A 22,677-nucleotide genomic window follows, 5' to 3' on the forward strand; every position below is an offset into this window, starting at 1 on the left:
AAAATGGGAAGAAAGGATAAAGAACAAGGGGTGGAATGAAAAGAGAAAACTTGGCGATGAGGAGAGGAGAGGAAATAAGTACGTGGAAGAAAAGAGAAGGGGAAAAGCGAGGAGGAAAGAGGAAGTTGAGAGGAGAAAGGTAGACAGGAAAAGGAGAGGGGTAATGGAGGAGAAAGGAAAGAGAGGAGATACGAAAAGGAAGAGAGGGCAAAAGGAGAGGGAATGAGGAGATAAAATGGGTGAAGGAGATAGGGAAGGAGAAGGGGAACAAGATAACACAACAAATAAAAGGGGGGGGGGGGGGTTCTCACTATACACAACTAGGGAGGAAGAAGGAAGTGGAGGAAGAGAAGAAGGGAAAGGGGAAATGGCGAACTGGCTGGACGATATAAGGAGAGGAGAAACACAAACCAAAAAAAAGGGGGTGGGGTTTCTCACTATACACAACTAGGGAGGTAAAAGAAAGTGGAGGAAGAGAAGGAGAAGGGAAAGGGGAGATGGTGAGTTGGGTGGACGATGTAAGGAAGAGAAACACCAACCAAAAAAAACGGGGTGGGGTTTCTCACTATACACAACTAGGGAGGTAAAAGAAAGTGGAGGAAGAGAAGGAGAAGGGAAAGGGGAGATGTGATTTGGGTGGACGATGTAAGGAAGAGGAACACCAACCAAAAAAAGGGGGTGGGGTCTCTTTTACAATAATACTTCTTGTTTTTTATCTCCCGAGCGCTACTTTCACTGCATCAGAATATATCCTCTATTATCTCTCTTTTACTCTTTCATCATACATCTCTCTCCACTCTACGCCCATCCCTCCGCCCCTCCACCCCTCCCATGGCAGTACGCACATAGTCGCACTGCCATCTTTGCACCCTGAGTGATTAGTCCGCTAATTTGGGATATAACAAATACCGTACGTCTCTCCCTCCATTATTCTCCGGAAGGGAGGAACAGCAGGGGCGATGGAAGGAAGAATGGAGGGGCACTGGGAGAGGAGAGTGGGGGGGAGAGGAGAGGGAGGGGGGGAGGGAGAGTGGTGGATTGCTGGGTGCGCATGTGACGACGGCAAAGGCTAAGGATGAGTAGGAGGAAGCGAGAGGCAAGAGGAGAAAAGTAGATAGTAAACATAACTAACTACAAAAGCATTAAAGTTATGGGGTAAAAGATAGACAAAGCAGGAAAGGCAATAAAGTTACACGAAATACTGCACAACATAGACAAGAAAAATAAAAATAAAACATACACAGACAAACGGACAGACAAACAAACAAAGAGACACAGAGAGGGGGAGCGAGAAGGGGGTGAAAGGGTGGTGGTGATGAAGGAAAGCAGCGCAGGAGGAAAGGAAAGAGATGGAGGCAAGGAAAGGAGGAGGCGAGGGCAAGGGCGAGGGGTGAAGGAAGGAGGATGGGAGGGCGATGTGGGGGAGACGAGCTTGGGATAAAAACGTTTTCCAAGTGGGGATAAAAACGTTTCTACTGAACGCTCGCACAAGATGGATGGCGCAGGAAGGGAGGAGAAAGGATGACTGGGGGAGGAGGAGGAGGAGGAGGAGGAGGAGGAGGAGGAGGGAGGAGAGAGAGAGAGAGAGAGAGAGAGAGAGAGAGAGAGAGAGAGAGAGAGAGAGAGAGAGAGAGAGAGAGAGAGAGAGTATAGGAAGCTGAAGCGCAGCGTAAAGGAGAGATAAGGATACAAAAGAGAGGAGAAGCATTACGGGAATTGAAGATAAAGAAAGACGAAAACGGAACGACGAAAATAAAGGTGAACGATAAAGAGAAAAGTGCTGTGTTATATGAGGTTTAAACAATAATGTTGCTGAAATGATATAGTGAAGATAAAACGAAGAGGACGAGGAGGAGGACGGAGACGAAGAAAAGAATGAAAAGAATTAAAGGCGATGAAATTATTAAGTACGAAGCAGGAAGGAAATAAATCTCCTCCGCCTCCCGACACACACACACACACACGCACACACGCACACACACACACACACACACACACACTAAGAGAAAAGAAAGTGAGGTGGATAGGAAATTAACTTTCCACCTCATCCCTCGAAGAAAAAGTGTGACCTGGGAATCACATTATCAAGTCGTTTTTGTGGCGTGTGCTAAAGCTGCAGCATCGACCCAGCATCAAGCACGCACGCACGCACGCACACACAAACTCTCTCTCTCTCTCTCTCTCTCTCTCTCTCCTAAACGCCTTTTTTTACCGCTTCACTTCTACATTGTTTATCCCAATCTTCAACGCTTAACGCTTGCTCCACCCAAGCTACACATATCCTCGTATCTACAACGCCTACTCTGTATCACGGCCCTCCCTTGCGTTCTTCAGGCTATTCAGATCTCTAATGTCAAATATCCCAATCTCTCTCTCTCTCTCTCAAGCACTCACCTTAATTAAGCGAAAACAATCAGTAACAACCAAGATCAGATTTTTCAATCCATGAGATTTATCAGTGGCGTAAAAATGTGTGTGAGAGAGAGAGAGAGAGAGAGAGAGAGAGAGAGAGAGAGAGAGAGAGAGAGAGAGAGAGAGAGAGAGAGAGAGAGAGAGAGAGAGAGTATATATACACAAGATTAAATAAAATAAATACAGTGAGGAGTGAGGCGGGGGTGGAGGCGGGGCGGGTCGTGACGGGTGCAGCCTCCGCCTGGAATTATTCATGTAGTTCAGGTGGGCAGGGGCGCCCTACCTTGACAGACGTGGGCCGTGTTGGCAATATTTATCGCCGCTCTTTTTTTCCCTGCCCCCTCCCCATGCCTATGCTGAGAGGAAGCCGATACCTGTCACCTTACGTGCCATACCACATTCATACCTACGGCTACACCTGGCCTCACCTAACTCCGCAGAAAGCATCTCTACACTAGTCCCAAGCACAGATTTCGTGTTAGCACATCACCATCCCTGGCCTGTGTAATCTATCCCTTACCCAGCTTAACAGTAGGTATGGGGGTCGTGGGCGCGGCAAACCCTGAACGAAGACAGGTGAAACGAGTCGATCCCTTCAGATAAGAAAGGTTTCCCACACCCACGCGCGCTCTCCCTTCCCCCAATGCTCCCGGGGGAGACTCGTAATCGGATTGGTCGTTTTTGGAATGTAAAGGGTTGCAGGGAACCATTGATTTGGCCTCACCTGAGGGAGCCTGTAGGGGCCGGGCAGCCACGGTGTGTGTGTGTGTGTGTGTGTGTGTGTGATGGTTGACTTTATGTGCGTGAGTGTATATATATAAATGATTATGAAATGAGAACACACACACACAAAAAAAAAAACAGAGCTCCGTGGTGTAATGGATAACGTTCTTGACTATCGCCCGACAGGTCCTGCTCAGGCCGACTGTTCTTTTCCTTGACAAGTGTTTTCTGCCCCCTGTTCAGCAAGGTGGATGAGGATGTTAGGCGTGTCTCAGTCGTACCCCAAAAAAAATCAAATGAGTTCAAAATTATACTTCCAGGAGGGTACTGACTAACGATCACGAGTTCAGTACATGACTGGACTGTGGGTGATGAATGCCACACGCACGCACGGGAACACAAACTGTTACAATTCATAGCGGCGCTGAGTCACAAATAAGACACCGCTTCATGGATAAGCAGGACGATGCAGTGACCGAGAGAGCATTCCGCTTCCGATAGTTCTGCTACAACGTTCTGCAACATCTCCCTGCCCTTCAGTTCTTAGTGTCCATTTATTTTGTTTCCTTCCTCACCTACTTCTTGCTACTGATCTTTATATAAATCTATTATTTTCAACTGGATACATAACTTTCTCCGCTTCAGCCTATAATATGTGGGGGTTCACAACGACCAATTTCAGACTGGACCACTCGCATACCGCATATTAGATTTTTTTTTCTTTGCATAAGGGAGTCGTTCCAGAAGAATAAAAAACGTAGAGTAGTAGTAAGAGGAGATTAAAAAAAGGGAAAGATAGGGAACGTGTACAAGAGAGGCAGCAGGGAATGTGGAAAGGGAAGGAGAATAAGGAAGAGAAATGAATCAAAGGGAAGTGGAAGGGTACAGGGAAGGGTGACGAGGCAGCAGCAAGGAGAAAAATGGTGGAGAAACCTCCAGAAAACAAAGGAAAACGTCAGCCAAGGACAGCCTCCCAGTAGTCTTAAAAAGGATGGAAAAAAAAAATACCCAGACAAACGGAAGAGAGAAAATGGACCGAACTTGTTCCCAGGAAATATGTCAGATATAAAAAGAATAATAATAAGTAAAGTATAAAAACACAACTTCGGTATATTTTTTTTCCCTTTCTTTTCAGTTCCAAGACACAATAAACGAAAATCTCCAATAAGTAAACAAAGGCCATAGTGTAGGGGGATACACTGTGATCCATGAGGTTTGTGTGAGGAGGAGGAGGAGGAGGAAAACATGGAAACATGGACTAGCAGGCAGCAGAAAGCCTGTTGGCTCATTACTAGGCTGCCTGCGTTCAGTGATTCAATCAATCCGTTTGCCATAGGAGTGGCTTGCAGGGAAGGATTAAAGCACTTGTGTATCTACTCTTGGGAACGTTCAGTTCACTCCCGATGCAGCAAAGTGGCGATCAATGCGTTTCTTGAAGGAGTTGATGGTCTCTGCGCTAACCACTTCTGCAGGAAGGCTGTTCCAGTGGCAAACAACTCTATTCGAGAAATAACTCCTGCCGATGTCGGTATTGCATCGCTTTGCTTGAATTGTTTTTCCGTTGTTTCTTGTTCTCGGGTTGGTTTGTAGCGTGAAGAGTTTGGAGTGATCAACGTTGCTGAGCTTGTTCAGATACTTAAAGACTTGTATCAAGTCTCCCCGTAGGCGTCTCTTTTCCAACGTGAAGAGGTTGAGTCGCTCGAGTCGCTCTTCATAGGGCTTCGTCCTCAGTGACGGTATCATCTTCGTGGCGCGGCGCTGTACTCTCTCAAGTAATTCAATGTCTTTCCTGTAATTAGGAGACCAGAATTGCACGGCGTATTCCAGGTGGGGCCTTACCAGCGAATTGTACAAGGATAACATAACTACCAGCGTCTTGTATTCGAAGTTCCTCGACATGAACCCAAGCATTGTATTGGCTTTCTTACAGGCGGACTTGCAGTGTTTTGTTTGTTTCAAGTCACTGCTGATGGTGACCCCAAGGTCTCTTTCCTCTTGCACAACATGTAGTGGTTCGCCACCCATGTGGTATGTGTGGTTGCTGTTTCTGGATCCGATATGCATTACTTTACATTTGGCAGTGTTGAAGGACATCTGCCATTTTTCTGACCACCGAGTGATCTGGTCCAAGTCTCTCTGGATAATTTTGCAGTCTGCCGTTGTGAGGGCCTTCCTACCCACCTTTGTGTTGTCGGCAAATTTTGAAAGATTGGATTTCAATCCTAGTTCTAGGTCGTTGATATATATGATGAAAAGTATGGGTCCCAGCACTGACCCCTGTGGCACTCCACTTGTGACCGGGAGCCACTCGGAGGCCTGTCCGTTGAGTACAACTCGTTGTTTTCTTCCAGTGAGCCAGTCCTTGATCCATGCTGTCAGATTGCCGCCTAATCCCGCCGACTTGAGTTTCTTGAGGAGTCTTTCGTGTGGCACTTTGTCAAAGGTTTTCTAAAAGTCTAGATACATAACATCGCTGGGGATATGATTATCCCAGTTTTCATAGATACCTTGGAAGAAGTCCAATAAATTGGTTAAGCATGAGCGCTTGTTCCTGAAACCGTGCTGAGCATCGGAAATGATGTTGTCGTCTTCAAGGAACCTAACGAGTTTGTCTCTGATGATCTTCTCGAGTTTGTCTAGGTACTTCTTCACATCCCGTTCTTCGATTGTGCCAATTTCTAGGGGAGTGATTCCCATCGGTGGGGTAGGGCTCTCGGGTACGGACTGGGTATTCTCGACCGTGAACACAGACGTGAAGTTTCTGTTTAGGATTTCAACCATTTGTCTACTGTCCTGTGTTAGTACGTCACTTTCATCTTTTAAGGGACCGATATTGCTTTTTGTCTTCTTTTTGGTTCTTATATACGTGAAGAGCTTTTTCGGGTTGGACTTGGCTTCGCGTGCAATTTGCTTTTCATAGTCGCGTTTACTCTGGCAAATGAGTGTTCTGCAAGCTCTGAGGCTTTGATGGTATTGTTCGCGTGCCTCGTCAGTGCCGTTTTCTTTGAGCGAGTTGTATTTTCTCTTCTTTAAATTAATCGCCCGTCGAACCTGGGTAGTCATCCATGGTGGGCTTGTGGCATTATTTGTTCTCCTTGTCTTCATGGGAACAGTTGTTCTCTCTACCACCAGGAGTTTGTTCTTGAAGCCATTCCACGCTCCGTCCACAGGAGTGTAGGTCATGGGTTCCCAAGTTGTCTGGGTTAGCAGCTCACGTTTAAATTAAAATTGGCTCTTTTGTAGTCTGGAATCTTGGACGTGTTTTCGGTGAGTTCATGGTCTGTTCTGATCTTTAGGCGGATTAGGTGATGGTTGCAACCATCCAGTTTTTCGGCGACTTGACATTCACGTGTGAGATCTGAATCACTCACGGGGGAGAGAGAGAGAGATAGAGAGAGAGAGAGAGAGAGAGAGAGAGAGAGAGAGAGAGAGAGAGAGAGAGAGAGAGAGAGAGAGAGAGAGAGAGGGGGGGGGGGCAGTAATCGCTCCATCTTTCCCTGAGAACTTCTCTATTTCCTTGGATTAGTAATGTTCAATCCATCCAGTTGGTTATATTTTCATGCAATCTGAACTTTTTCCACACTCCAAATCCACAGCCCTTCTACTGTTCCATGATAAAAAAACAAAGCAAGTATTACATAATATATGTGAGATGCAAACATTAAAAAGAAAAGTCGTAGTGTGGAGAGAGCAGTTTCTAGGTTGTGCAGGAGACTTACTCCCTGAAGCTGATGTCAAATCAATAACAACTTTTAAGAAAGTACCTTAGACTTGAAAATTGTAAGCAATCAATAAAGTATAATACAGGAATGCAAAACCAGAGAAATAATACTCACTCAGCTATTTCATGGAGCTGTAAAACCATGACTGGAAACAGGAGGTGACCATGGGAGCACAGGAGGGAGGCATTCTCAATACGTTCAGGTGGCGTTACTATCATGTCCCCGCGCTCACAGGCTCTGAAACACAAGGCCAAGTTTGCTCACCAATGGCAGGAGATTCATACTTTCAAAGTACAACCATTGAATAAAGGGCAAATGAGTTCAAGCTATACCCCACATGAACACAGAAACTAAGAACCACATTCACAGATGAAATATTAGGACTCTGATCCTCATCCAACAATGCCACGGTATTTACAAACGATGGGAGCGCCACACAATTCTCACCTGATAATCCCTAAAAATAGATTGGAAAAGCTGAGAGTTGCAAGGAAAGCCTACTACCCAATTTTTACCACAAAGGAAATAAACATAGGTACTAGTAATATATGTTCTTATTGAATCCTTTGATTTTCCCAATATATTCAAGGAATTAATCAAATTGAAATTAAGTGAGTCATTCTAATAATTTACACAAACAGGAAATATTTTACATCATAAGAAAATAAAAGCCTTGACGAGTACTGGCAATATAGTGAACAGTGCCCAGATCACCTTCTCCATCATTTGAAAGTTGCAATGTATATACAGTCTGTTGCATAATTGTGCAGTGAATGGTATTGAGCTCTGAGAATACAGCCCGAACACATGCACACACAATACCCCCCATCCCATACCTTTGCATAATAATAATACAGTCATTCACAAACAAATCCATGAGCCAAAACTAATGATCTTACCTGACATAACTTTTCCAGAGATGATAAAAATCTCTTGATATGAGATATATCTTTACTCCTGGGTCACGAACAGGGTGTGGCCGCTTCTTGTCAAGATAAAGACTACTTAACTGCTTCTTCTGCAGTCGCCCACTTTCACAATTTTGCACTGATTCCTCCAACATGGCCTGAAATAGTTCAAACACTAATGAGCAAAACAGAGAACATAAATACAGTCAAATCTGGTCAAACTGGGGAGAAAACAGACTACTGATCACTTTCTTATAAATATAAAAATATTCTGCATGACATAAGACAATAACTAATGGATCTATATAGATATTTGATTTTAAAAAAAATCATTTTAAGAAGTTATAAGATATAAAAATATGGAAAGGAAAAATTCAGATACCTTGGTGCTGCCCCCTTGGAAAAGTTTGATAAAAAAAAAGTAATATGATAATGGAGTGGAAAATGCTTAACATGTCTTAACACAATGAACTTCAAAATAAGGGAAACACACAAAATGCATAAATGACTCATATCTTGTATAATAAAGATGTGAAATATGTACTTAATAAGCAGAAAATAGGAAAGGAAGTAACACTGCAGTAGTCCTTAGAGCAGGGGCGGGCAAACTCCAGCCCGCGGACCATATCCGGCCCATGAAGGCCTAGCATCCAGCTCGTCACCCTGCTAGGCATTAACATTGCAATCCGGCTTGCCCAACCCCAGAAAAAAAAAAAAGCATTTACTGGCAATCATTGTTTGGCAATCTTGCACTCCTCGCTTCGTGACAGTTGCTAGGTCTGTCCTTTTTGACGTCTGGTGGTTCTATTTAATTTAAACAAAAAAGGACAGGCTGAAACTGTCTTGTTGTGGGGCCATGCTGTCCCATGTGTGCGACCTGCAGCAGGTGATCACCTCTTTCCTTCGTCTTCCCCACGCTGATCACTTTGACCCACAATGGCTGTTTCACCTGACCCTACTTATAGACATCACTACACATCTGAATGCCCTCAGTGTAAGGCTGTGAGGCAAAATCAATTTCATGACAGATATGCACACACACATCAATGCCTTTAAAGTTGAAATGTGCTCAGTTGTCTGATGTTAAGTATGAATAATTTCTTTGCCTTTACCTATTTGTAGTGTACAGGGCCTGAGTTTAAGCTCAAATAGTCTTGTCTCCCAATCTATATTTGTCCAACTTTTCCTTTTTCTTGTGCCCAGCGTGGCGTGGACCTGGACATGAGCATTAGTGTCCTCACTTCTATGCAGGAAAAATTTGATTCCATTTTGCATGAGTCATACTAATGAGCCCATAGGTACTAATGAGATTTTCTATACAACAAAGTGAGGTCATTCTTTGTTGATTTATGCCATAAGGGGCTGGCTATCATGTGTTTGAAGATACCCTAAACTTAACCTATCAAAACCAAAACAAATACTATATGTCTTGACTCAGAAAATTCATATATGCTTCCTTACTAATGAGACTTTCTACATAACAAAGTGAGGTCACTCTTTGTTGATTTATGCCATAAGGAGCTGGCTATCATGTGTTTGAAGATACCCTAAACTTAACCTATCAAAACCAAAACAAACACTATACATCTAGACTCAGAAAATTCATATATGCTTCCTTACTGATGAGACTTTCTATACAACAAAGTGAGGTCATTCTTTGTTGATTTATACCATAAGGGGCTGGCTATCATGTGTTTGAAGATACCCTAAACATAACCTAACTTAGCCTATCAAAACCAAAACAAATGATATAGGTTTTGACTCTGAAAATTCATATACGTATATACTTCCTTACTAATGACACTTTCTATACAACAAAGCGAGGTCATTCTTTGTTGATTTATACCATAAGGTACTGACTATCATGGGTTTTAAGATACCCTAAACTTAACCTAACCTAACCTATCAAAACCCCCAAACAGCTACTATAGGTCTTGACTCAGAAAATTCATATATGCTTCCTTACTAATGAGACATGCTATACAACATGTTGATGTCATTCTTTGTTGATTTACACCATAAGATGCTGGCTATGATGTGTTTGGTAATACCCTAAACTTAATCTAACCTAACCTAACAAAACCAAAACAAACACTACAGGTCTTGACTCAGAAAATTCATATATGCTTCCTTACTAATGAGACTTTCTATACAACAAAGTGAGGTCATTCTTTGATGATTTATACCATAATAGGCTGGCTATCAAGTGTTTTAAGATAAAGATATCCTAAACTTAACCTATCACAACCAAAACAAACACTATAGGTCTTGACTCAGAAAATTCATATATGCTTCTTTACTAATGAGACTTTCTATACAACAAAGTGAGGTCATTCTTTGTTTATTTATACCATAAAGGGCTGGCTATCATGTGTTTGAAGACACCCTAAACTTAACCTAACTTAATCTATCAAAACCAAAACAAACAATATAGGTCTTGACTCAGAAAATTCATATATGCTTCCTTACTAATGAGACTTTCTATACAACAAAGTGAGGTCATTCTTTGATAATTTATACCATAAGGGGCTGGCTATCAAGTGTTTTAAGATACCCTAAACTTAACCTATCACAACCAAAACAAACAATATAGGTCTTTACTCAGAAAATTCATATATGCTTCCTTACTAATGAGTATGGTATAAGCGTGAAGTAATGTGGACCCATGGATCCTCGTCGCCAAGCGTGGTAGGTGCGACAGGAAGAGGCAAACACTGCGGTGTGGCTACAGGTTTAATGTGTGGTCTGTGGCCGCCACCTTGTCACTTGTGACTGGCAAACGAAAGCAAACAGTGTCTCAATACAATACCGGAACATCCGGGAACAATGAATGAAACATCGAACCCTAGCCCCAACTCAGTATATATACCGTAACAGATTCAAAACCCTAACAACCCGCCACCATATATTGCACATATATATCTTGGTCTTGGTCTTGTCACCCTTTTTTAAGCACTTCACAGCACTTGTACTGAGACATTAGGTGGCTATACTAGTACCACCAGCAAGTACTGTTGGCACAGTTACTGAAACATTTGATGCTGATACCAGTTCCGTTACGCAGATCCTGTCGGCACAAGAACCAAAACTGAAACGTATGTTGTCAATATCAGTACCATTAGGCAAGCACCATTAGTAAAGCACTGGAACCAGCATCTACCCGTACCTCTCAGACTCTCGGCTGTGAAAATTACGACAATGAAGCCTGTTTCCTGTCCTACAGTTCCCTATGTCTGATACACTCACACTTGCATAACACTTAGAAGCCACCACTGACTAGACACAATGATCACACTGGCAATTTTTCAATGGTAAAATTCACCACTGGCAAACACTAACACTAACACTCGTGTGGCAGATTAAATGGCAGCGCCACAATGGCGAGAAGTGCTGCAATCCCTTAGGTGACAGAACAAATGCCTGTGGCCTTGCAGTGCAATTGCATACGTGTCAAGCAATCGCAAACAGAAAAACAGGTTGCAATATAGGTAGATGGTATGCACAAAATATCATAAATCAATTCATCAGGAACCTGGAGAGGCCTGTATCTGTGCTATATAATGTTTGGTGTTCATACAGAAGTCATAATAAATTATATAAATAGGATTTGTTGTGCTAAAGGTATGATTACAAAATTTTACTACTTTTAGGCTGCAAATTGCTAAAAGTTCAGGTACTTACTCCACACTGCTGACAGATGTCGAAGTCCTTCTGATATATGGCAGGGTGTATGGCATCACTACAGAGACCCATGATTTCTTCAGCCAGTTCCTCTGTGATTTTACTAAACACGGCCGTCGGGGACCGTAAATTGTGCTCACACACAATATCTTCGTTGAACAACATCAGCTCCCTACTTCCCTCCTTGCCACTTTCCTTCTCTTTACTGCTTGGTGTTCTTTTCTCTGAATTTTCTACTTCTTCTGTTTGATTTTCACAGGCACTTTTGCACTCATCATCAGGCACTGTACTTGCAGTATCACAGGTATTCACACCCTTCTCTACTTGGGTATCACATTTTTCACTCACATCACTACTGTCTGGAGTGCTATTCACTTTACTACTATTACTACTGGCAATTTCCAGCTCAGTTTTAACACTACATTCATTCCTCTTACAAGTGTCAACTCCATTTTCTGTTTCTCCACTGTCTTCAAAATCTATTCCATGTTCCTTTACATAGGCACTTAGAGCTAATCTTGGCCAATATTCCAAGGTTTCAATTCCAATAACCTTTACTGGCCTGAAACAGAAGGAAAGTATAATTTTATGATTACTATATTGAAAAAGTGAATTGCATCTTGAAGTTTAAATAGATGAAAATATTTTGTAAATTTAAAACCTGACTTGATGGCAAGAATAATAAACAAAACAATGCAATACGCTAAAGAAATAATATAATTTTTAATTTCCTTAAATTCACTGGAATAAAGATACTAATTAAAATATTAAATAACAAACTATTCTTCAAAATAATATTTTCAGTACATCCACATGAAAATATATCTGGCAAAAAGGGAAGAAACATGAATAGTTGCATGATCAATGAATAATAAAACTCACCAATCACAGTCACTGCGAGACTCTTTCTTGGCCTGCCTGTGAAGAGCTTTGACTCTCTCTATGAAGAGTATGTGGTTGACGTATTTTGTCACACACGTTTTGCAGTAACCTTCCTCAGGAGGTAAGATGACTGGCAGCCCCAGTTTAAGCAGAGCTTCATCTTCATGAATTCCAAATGGATGGCTCAGCAGATCATTCACCTTGCAAATATAATTAACAAAGATTACTTCATGAGCACACTGATTTTCAAGTGGCACACATCATTTTTCCAAATGTGGTAATAAATTTAGTATAAAATTCATGATACAGTAGGACCTTGGTTTAATGCTAGATAGATACTAATGAAAACCATGCCAAGTTGATTTTGTGCTAAACTGAAGTTATATTAATGGAATGTATTTGTATGGTATTGAAATGCTCCGCTGTATTTAATTCCAGAATTAGAGGTTCAAAGTAGATTAACTTTTCAAACATCCTCACCCTGTTTCCACTGCCATGGAGGGTGAGGTCCAAAAACTGTTACTACTAGTGTGTTATACACACACTTACTTTATAAATATATATATATATATATATATATATATATATATATATATATATATATATATATATATATATATATATATATATATATATATATATATATATATATATATATAAAATGTGACAGTTCTCAACAACAATATATTAGATGTGTGACAGCAATTCTTTAATGAAATACTTACAAATTCTAGATCATAATTATTTTGTAGTATTCCTTGTAATATTATCAAAGACCACTTATAAATATAAAAGCAATTTACTGCCTTTTTAAGGTGCAGAAAAAAACATTACACTCGTTAAACAATATGTAAATAACAGGAAAAATACTTACAGCATCTGTTCTAATACACCTCAACAAATTATATTTAAGTGGACTGAAGAGCTTATGTTCACAGAGAGCTTGAGCAAGGACTGAGGGCTGAGGCGTATACTTGAGGCTGTCATCATTGTACCAGGCGCTTAAGAGAGGCTCAGAGATCAATGAGTAGCTTTCTGATGGGTCCACAACTGTACACTGAGACAGCAATGCTTCCTTCTCCTTTCTCATCTCTGCTTGATGTTGGTGGTTAACATTCTGGTGAGAAAGATATTGATTTATCATACTAGAAATAAAACACAAAAATAACATAACAGCAAACAATATTTTTCAATCCAAAATACAGCAACAATATACATCTCTCTCTCTCTCTCTCTCTCTCTCTCTCTCTCTCTCTCTCTCTCTCTCTCTCTCTCTCTCTCTCTCTCTCTCTCTCTCTCTCTCTCTCTCTCTATATATATATATATATATATATATATATATATATATATATATATATATATATATATATATATATATATATATATATATATATATATATATATATATATATATATATATATATATTATATATCTATATCTATATCTATATCTATATCTATATCTATATCTATATATATATATATATATATATATATATACAGGTAACTCGATTTACGCGAGTATTGTGTCCTTGAAGAGGTCGCATAAATCAAAAACAATGTAAATCAAACAAGAGGTAGGTTTCTATTAAAAAATAAATATTCACTTCATTCAGTGGAGAAAGAAAGAGAGAGAATATCCATATCACCGAGATATCCACTCAGGGGCTCAGGCTCAGTCTCACTCATGTGAGGAAGAAATGAGGGACACCATGAGCGACTGGCTAGTATTGGTACCGGTACCGAGCAGTCTGGTACCGGTACCGTACCGTATAGCTGGTACCGTTAGTACCAGAACTGGTACCGGTACCTGCCCACCCTTACTGTTGAGTAGCGTGGCAGCGTGGATACTGTATTGTTGTTCAAGTGGTGCGCGGGAAGAACTGAGGTCAGCTGTGTGGCCGTGGCGCCGTGTGAGTCTAGTTATGTGAGACATCTGGTGGCATCTCCATAAAATATCAGGTATAAGTGAAAAAACGTGTAAATTAAACATTTATTTGGATTTTTGACCCCGTGTTACTTCAAAAACGCGTAAACCAAACTCTCGTAAATCGAGAGTTACCTGTGTATATATATATATATATATATATATATATATATATATATATATATATATATATATATATATATATATATATATATATATATATATATATACAGTACCCATCAGTTGAAGTGTCTCACTTGGCCCGTGACACTTCTTGTGGCGGGATTTGGTATGAAGTGTAAATCAGAGGGAGACAACTCGCCTGGGAGAAAATGACCACATGGCAAACTTCCTCACGCTCTTCTTAATCTACCAAACAGGGAAAACAATGACTTAGTGCTGCATTAGCTATTATCAGAGGAGGCAGTGTTGCACTTCCCATCCTGTTGGGACCCGTAGATTTTCTTGCATGCTGCAACATTCTGCCACATTTTTCAGTGTGCATTATGCTGAAGCCTCCCACTAGCTATGATGACATCGTGAGAGTGATAGAGTGTCACAGATTATGCCTAAAAACCCAAGAAATTGCCCAGCAAACTGGCTTCAATCGTCAATCTGTTCAGCGTATGGTGCCTAAATTCAAGGCATCCGGCAGCCAGGAAATGCCAGTCCACTGCCATGGGGAGGACCTCACTCTGTGGTCTCTCCCCAAACCCTTTGTATTATAAAGAGGCAAGTGGAAGCCAATCGTACCTAAACAGCAAAGCAAATTAAGGAAAACAACTCTATGATTCTCGATAATGCCTCTGTTTTCACCATCCAACGCCACCTCCACGATATCCCAGGTTACAAAAGTCACAGCCCATAAGAAACTCCTCATTATGACTCAACAAACGGAGAAATGGCTTAGTTTTGCCACAAAATATGGAGACTGGACCTTGGAGAAGTGGTGAAAGGTGTTGTGGACAAATGAAGCGACGTTTAAAGTAACTGACAGCAACCCGAAGAAAGTATGCAAGAAAATCTACGGGTCCCAACAGGATGGAAAGTGCAACACTGACTTCTCTGGTACAAGCTAATGCAGCAATAAGCCATTGTTTTCCTTGCTTGTTAGATTGAGGAGAGCGTGAGGAAGGTTTCCATGTGATCATTTTCTCCAAGGCGAGTTTTCTCCATAGCTGGGCGTTATCGCGATAAGTTATCGCGATACTTTATCGCTGATAGCAAAATCGGATTATCAACCATCCGCTACTTATTTAAATATATATCGGTATCTTCGTTACTTTTGTAACCAAACTAGCGATAATCGGTACTTTTTTTTCCACCTTTCAGAAAAAAAAAACGTTGTCTCCCTACTGCGCATGCGTGGCCCGTTGTATGAAAAAACTTCGGGGTATGAAATAGCTTCGGTGATGAGATTTCATACTTAGATCATGAAAATTAAAACACTAGGTTATATTTTTATGATACTCAAAAATCAATATATCATAGAGAAAAATCATTTAACTTTGCCCCCAAAAATGATTATTCACTGCCTCAAATTTGATATTCCATATTCGTTTGTGACCATGCCATGATACTGAAGGTACCCGGTGTTGTGTTATTTGGTGTCTCACCGTCAAAAGCTGGCACTTTTGTTTACAAACACTGGTCTCTCGTGAACTGCGCATGATCAGACCATTAAGTGTAGACCTGTACAGTCTCACAATGCATTTTAACCCCTCTATTAAGAGTTGCTGGAAAGTTGAATCAAACATACAGTACCACCATCCTCGCTGTTTCTAGAATGACACTCTGTACATATAAATACAACTCGTACAGAGTGTCGTTCTAGAAACAGCGAGGATGGTGGTAGTGGTACTATATGTCTGATTCAGCCTTCCAGCAACTCTTAATTACGGTTTAAAAGCTTTGTGAGACTGTACAGGTCTACGCTTGCTGGTCTGAGCATGCACCGTTCACGAGAGACTAGTGTTTGTAAACAATTTTTGACGGTGGAGATGCCAAATAACACAACACCAGTTCAGGCATTTCTAGTATTACCGTCCATATGTACGTGTCAACGTGTGGTTTTAAGGTTTTGTAAGTTTCCTAAAATACAGATAATGAAAATTTGAATTCATCAATGTTGTTCGATCTGAAATATCAATATAGTATCGTTTTCGCCTATCGGACTTATCGCTAGCTAGTATCGGAATTGTGGATTTATATCAGTTATCGGTTATCGCCTATATTTGTGTCTCTAGTTAACGAATATCGGTTATCGCTGTTAAGGTTTTTCATTATCAGTTATCGGTTATCGGGAATAAGGTTTTCTGTTATCGTGCCCAGCTATGGTTTTCTCCCTCTGATTTACACTTCATACCAAATCCCGCCACAAGAAGTGTCACGGGGCCAAATGCAACACTTCAACTGATGGGTACTGTGTATATATATATATATATATATATATATATATATATATCAATATAAATATATATATATATATATATATATATATATATATATATATATATATATATATATATATATATATATATATATATATATATATATATATATATATATATATATATATATATATATATATATATATATATATATATATATATATATATATATATATATATACAGTAGACCCTCAGTACAACAGACCCACTTATAACAGACTTCAGATATAACGGACAGGGTCAGAGGGACAGAAATCCACGGGGATCAACCGAGAATAGTTTTTAACGAAACACACCTGGTAACTGCTGTAGCATTTGCAAGCCATCTTGCCCTCCTCCCTTTATCTGGTGTCCCATTCTTCAGTTACTGTAGTCATTTTTAGCCCACCTGATGAAATATTTTCCTCCTTGTGATTTCCATTCAGGTGAAGAATGTATTTACACAACAAAAAAGTCTAATGCATCAATCCAGGACGTAAATGTAATGGAAAATAGCCATGTGATTTTAAGTGTCAGTTCTGACACACACACACACACACACACACACCAAAATTTGAAGCACTGGTATCATATAAGTACGTACGTACATTATAAGTTTTTAGGTAATGATTCTTTCCAAATTTAACACGTTTATATGATTCTAAGTTGTTCTGTTATTCTCTCCCATTATTTTGAGTCACGGATTTTGAAGCGGGTGAACTTTTCAGGAGCACACAGGAACAAATCTCAATGTCTATAATGGAATTAAATGGGAAAATTCACTTAAATTAACACATTTCCACTTTACTACATGCAAATTTGGGGGAACGGACATCATTTCTAAATTGGGGACTTGGTGTAGTACTTCTCTGATAATCGTGTCATACCCACTGCCAGCCTGCCAGCCACAGTGCCCCACAGTCTGTCGCCAAGTGTATTATGCAGCTATATAGACAACGTGCAGACAGCATACACAATAAAAACTATATAATACTTACTTTTATTAGATTCGTCGGTATTATTATACAGTACCCTCTCGAGTTTTGCGCTATCCGAGTTTCGTCATCCTCGAGTTTCGCCTTAGTCCTAAATTCTCAGCATCCCAACTTTCACGCATTACCGCCCCAAGTTTTCACGCTGCTTTGACATGTAAGGGTCACGTCTACCTACCGTCAGCATCATGCACGCTGCCTTACAAAGCAGGTGTCACACTAGCTGTTTTCATCCAACCATTGGGGCTACTGGCAACATTGCTTGTATGCCCAACCAGGAGCGAATTGTCGTTTGTCCTTACAATTGGAAAATGGTTGTGGGTACGTGGGTACCGCGCGGCTGTATGTAAATATACGGACGACGGCAGTGGCTGAGGAGTGAGGAGCAGTGGAAGATGGCCCACCAAGAGACTCATACAGTTGACTGGCAGAATTGCGTTGTTTACTACATGATTGACAAAATAAAAGAACACCCCGTGCTGTGGGACCACAGTCCAATAAAATAGCAAACCCTTATTTACCCACCGATGGCGGTGTTTTGTTTACAGCTTGGAGGTCAAATCTTCAACTATGTCCTACTAAGATTTTGCATCAAAACATCCCTGTTTACTCTATATATGCCAGAATTCTAACGTTTCTTCTTAATTGTATAATTTAAGTGAATAAATTAGCTTATAAAGATAAGAACAATAGCTTTCGTCATAAAGAGCTGATACATCCCGTGGCTGAGATCATATACGTGGTATTTGGCTTATTTTGCGATATTTCTTGCTCTATGCTTAATGAGGGTCACTTAAAACATTCCTAATAATATATTAGTTAGTGTAATAACATACATTTGACGTGAAGATTTTTTTTTTTTTCAGTTGACCGAGAATAATTGTGTGAAATTAAGTCAGCAAGCGAATCTGGCAGTTTGTAAATCAGGCAATTAGTCCATTGTACTGAGGGTTTACTGTATGTCATGGGATGACCTGATGCTGTATTGCAGTACTCTGAGGGTGTTTGAACACGTGAGGAGAATGAAAGAGGATAACTTTAAAGATATAGATAGATATAACGAGAGGAAAGAGTAAAATACTTCATACAGTTACTTACTGTGCCATCATGCTGTTTCAGCAGGACATATTCAACAACAGCCTCAGGTGGAGGCACAGGCACTGCCTCTTTTGCTTGGGCCTGAGCATTCACGTATATCCAGACAAAGGCTCCCCGTGAGACCCTAAGTCCAGGTCGATGCTTGTACTTTTGTGATACATTTGCTGTAAATTGTGAAGACAATTGAAAAATATGTGTTGTGCCCTGAAGTTTGTAACGCTAAGTCCAAAAGTCTTTAGATACAAAGACTATGTATTTTATCAAAAAGAAATTGCAAAATCAAAAGCAAAGTTTGCACATATCAAGAGCACTGTGGGATATTGTGCTAGGACATAAGTGGGTGCTTATAACATAAGTTGAGAATAACTAAAGTAAATACTATTATAAACTGTGCAGAACAGTCCTTAGTAGCAGGTTTTGTTTGCAAATGACTCTGTCATATAACTCAGTGAGTTTGAAGTAGTGAATGAGTTTATTAGAAGTTGCAGATGGAAACTTAAAGAGTAGGAGTTGTAATATAAAAGGGTAAGACAATGCACCCCAGTGTATGCTCCCATCGATGATGACAATATTGAACAATAAATGATGGTCTTTCAGAACATAAAGCAGGCCAAGGCAACTGCTTTAGTGATGATCTACTGAGTACAAGATGGTAGCCATGGAAGCGGAGAATTTGAAAAAACTAAATTTAAATATCTTGGAACAATTCTCTCTCAACACAGGAGGATGAAGGGGATAAAGACCAGTGAAGGAAAGGCAGATGGTTGGGTCAGATGAAAAAATCAATGGAGGTGAATGATATCCTGAAATATGGGCATGTAATGAACCACAAGAAACTATGATACATGTGGCAGAGATGAGCTCTTGAGCACAGCATGAGGGAAAGTAGTGTCAAAATATCTGACAAAACTAGGGAGTGGAAAAGAAAGATATAGAGATATGAGAGGAACAGATAAAAAAAAAAAACAATACAGCCTCTATTTTATAAACACCAATATTCCACATCTCAGATTCTCCACACAAAATTATACATAATCAAAATTCCCCAATCCCATCCTCTTCAAGAAAATGGACATTATTTACAGAACATCCACCTCCTAATGTACACAGAGGAAGTTTTGATTTGCTGGACCTGGCCATGAGTGTGGGGACAGTACTTTTAATCAACACTGAACCATGGTGGGAGTTATTTCAAATAATTTCTAAGGCCAGCAACTAATTCAGAAATAAATAAATAATACAGCCACTGAACTGCCTGACCCCAGTATAAATATGCTTATCAAAGTTATGATGTCATAATTTAATAGTACCATACAAAGGGACAAGTTGAATCACATAGTACCAAGAATCAAATTGAAGTTAGTCTTAGTATAATCAATGAGATGAAACCTTACCAAGGCTGAAGTAGTTGCGATGACTCTCTGGGGGATTTCCCGTTGACATTCTGTTTGATAATTCAGAAACTTGCTCATCATTAAAGTTGTACCACTTATTACCTGTCTTCACATGAGCTGCAATATATAATTTGATCAGTTTAACAAATCAATTATCATACTTTAAAAAAATGTTTTACCAGTTTGAAAACAATATTACAACACACTGCATGAAACTGTTTTACAACTGGAGCATTTACAAACTCTTTAGCCGCCAGTAATTGCTGGCTACTTCAATAGGACTATAGGACTTGGCTTAGTGTCAAAAGTTTGTGGAGATGCACATTTTGCTCTCTCATGAGACATCTTTGATGCATTATACCTATATTTTAAAAAATTGATCCTAAGTATTTACGGTAAGTGTTAATGTGACTACTAAAGGTTTCAGGGGCCGTGTTCCCCTGTTTTTCGCAAATAAAACTTTAACAAAGCGTCGGACAAGGATGTTATTTTGGCAGTGGATGTTTGAGACCCCGACCTAATGGGCAAAAATATGATTTGATGTCATAAGTGGATAATGAAGCATTTATAAGAGTAAATTTAGGGTAAACTTGGCTAAAAGTTAAAGGCACTGTGAGCGAGGCTAGCCCCGCCAACGACAAAGGTGTTGTTGGGTAGTTGGGTGGGGATGATTGTGTGAGGAAGGAAAGGTTGGATATGGGGGAGGTTGGTGAACCAACAAGGGATGAAACCAGAAACTACTGCTCGCTTACATACATGCAGCATGTACTGCCAATAGTCACATTTTCCATGTAAATGATAAGTAATTTCCTTCGAGTAAGACTGTTTCTCCCCAACTGATAGTCCATATAAGGAACATCCATATTTACAGTAAATTAAATATTGCTACGGTGTGTGTGTGTGTGTGTGTGTGTGAAGCAGTAAGACATCCAATGCTTAATGATTGTGACTAAAAGTCTTCCTAATATATTAGCTGGTTTAATAACCCACATTTGGCCTTAAAGCAAAATTTCAGCATACCCTTTAAAATTGAGTAAATTTAAGTTAGCAAGTGCATCTGGCATCTTTTCGGGAGTTTGTCAATGCTCCTATTAAGACGATCATCATTATATTTACTTCTATGAATATTTTTTCATTAGATGCCATTTCTGATATAAAAAAAGAGAAGGTACTAAAAAGATTATGATCCACATACCTGAGAAGTGCTTTACCCAATGTCCATGGTGGAAAATAACGGCAGAAAGAGTATAAGTAGCTGCTACATGATTCTGGGTATGGGAAGTGAGGTCAAGGTTCTCAGGGTAGACCACATGAAGGCGTCGTTTCATCTCATGGTCACTGAGAAAAGAGGTACTGGTAAAAAGATCTGCTTCAACCTTAGGGAATTGTGGCATGAAAGTAGGTGGAAAATAACTATTCCTTTTTATGTATGAAGATTCTATGTATGAAAATACATATACGTGGCTTTGTTCAAAATCAAAACACTGAACAAAATCCACCAAGTGCTTAGATATGTTTTATCTTTTCAAGATATGTAAAAACTCACAATCATATACATTAGTGAGCATGTACAAAATAACTCTGCTGTTAAGTCATTAGGTTTCCTTAGTTAAGAAAGAATACAGAAGGTCATCTAACTGATAGAACTTGTGTAGTCAATGCCTCTTTACACTGACATACATTGTACGTACTTTACAAACAAAAAATAAATCAATTATGCAATCAAGGAGACAGGATGGATGTAACAGATACAAAAAAAATTGCAACAAGGTGGTTTATAATGGCAGAGTGTGTTTAGAAAAAATGAAGGTTCCTGACTGCTCTCAGGAATCTGAATAGAATGAACAAAATATAAAATACCAAGGCCTATGCACTAAAATCCTGCAATAATAATGATGAAATACAAAAGTTCTATGATGATATGTGAATAGCAATGAAGAAACATAAAACTAATATATTAATAGGTGGCTACAGGAAATTTTAACACCAAAGATGGGACCAAAAATGCACAACAAAGCAATACTACCGCCATATCTGTTGTCTGATGAACATCCTATGAATTATTATTGGGATTTGGTATACGTTCCTTTTGAAGAGACTGATGGTTTCATAACTATAATGAAAAATGCAATGTGAACTATCCACATGCTTGTGGCTGAGTGGTAGCGTGCTGGGCCCACATTCACCGCGTGATGGACGACACGGGTTCGAATCCCCACGCTACCACCTCGGATTTTTTCAGTCACCGCCGAGTGGCTTAAAACTACCCACATGCTGTCCTGAAGACCACCCATCAACCCGGACTCTAGAGGAAACCGTCCAAGTGGATCAAGAACGAGTTCCGGGGGGCAGCATGAGCCAAGAGAAAATGGCGCCACTATAAACACTTGCCTGCACCATGACAGGCTGGGGCTGACTATCATCAAGGCCCCTCAAGAAAGCCTACCGGTGCTATAGGCATACATGTGAAAAAAAAAAAAATAAGTAAGACAACAAAAAGAAACTGACG

The 22,677-nt window shown here is 40.0% G+C and overlaps 1 protein-coding gene across 5 annotated transcripts in view; it reads right to left on the reverse strand.

Moving 5' to 3' along the window:
- The window catches only part of LOC127001509 (ubiquitin carboxyl-terminal hydrolase 48-like), a 102,616-nt gene that overhangs the window by 71,263 nt on the left and 8,676 nt on the right, over window positions 1–22,677 (reverse strand). For 4 of the 5 annotated variants that reach the window (XR_007755318.1, XM_050866118.1, XM_050866129.1 and 1 more), the window contains exons 7-14: window positions 21,364–21,506; window positions 20,169–20,285; window positions 18,775–18,938; window positions 13,203–13,445; window positions 12,329–12,528; window positions 11,447–12,008; window positions 7,757–7,923; window positions 6,972–7,094 (exon numbers count right to left, since the gene is read on the reverse strand). Coding sequence is in view for 4 of the 5 variants with exons in the window: in XM_050866118.1 (XP_050722075.1) it covers window positions 6,972–7,094; window positions 7,757–7,923; window positions 11,447–12,008; window positions 12,329–12,528; window positions 13,203–13,445; window positions 18,775–18,938; window positions 20,169–20,285; window positions 21,364–21,506 (1,719 nt within the window). In the remaining variant the exon portion in view is untranslated. Of the gene's footprint in view, window positions 1–6,971; window positions 7,095–7,756; window positions 7,924–11,446; window positions 12,009–12,328; window positions 12,529–13,202; window positions 13,446–17,001; window positions 17,094–18,774; window positions 18,939–20,168; window positions 20,286–21,363; window positions 21,507–22,677 lie in introns of those variants that run through there. The other variant, XM_050866139.1, reaches the window with a different exon arrangement.

Source organism: Eriocheir sinensis, chromosome 2 (assembly GCF_024679095.1).
Source record: "Eriocheir sinensis breed Jianghai 21 chromosome 2, ASM2467909v1, whole genome shotgun sequence".
Taxonomy (NCBI): domain Eukaryota; kingdom Metazoa; phylum Arthropoda; class Malacostraca; order Decapoda; family Varunidae; genus Eriocheir; species Eriocheir sinensis.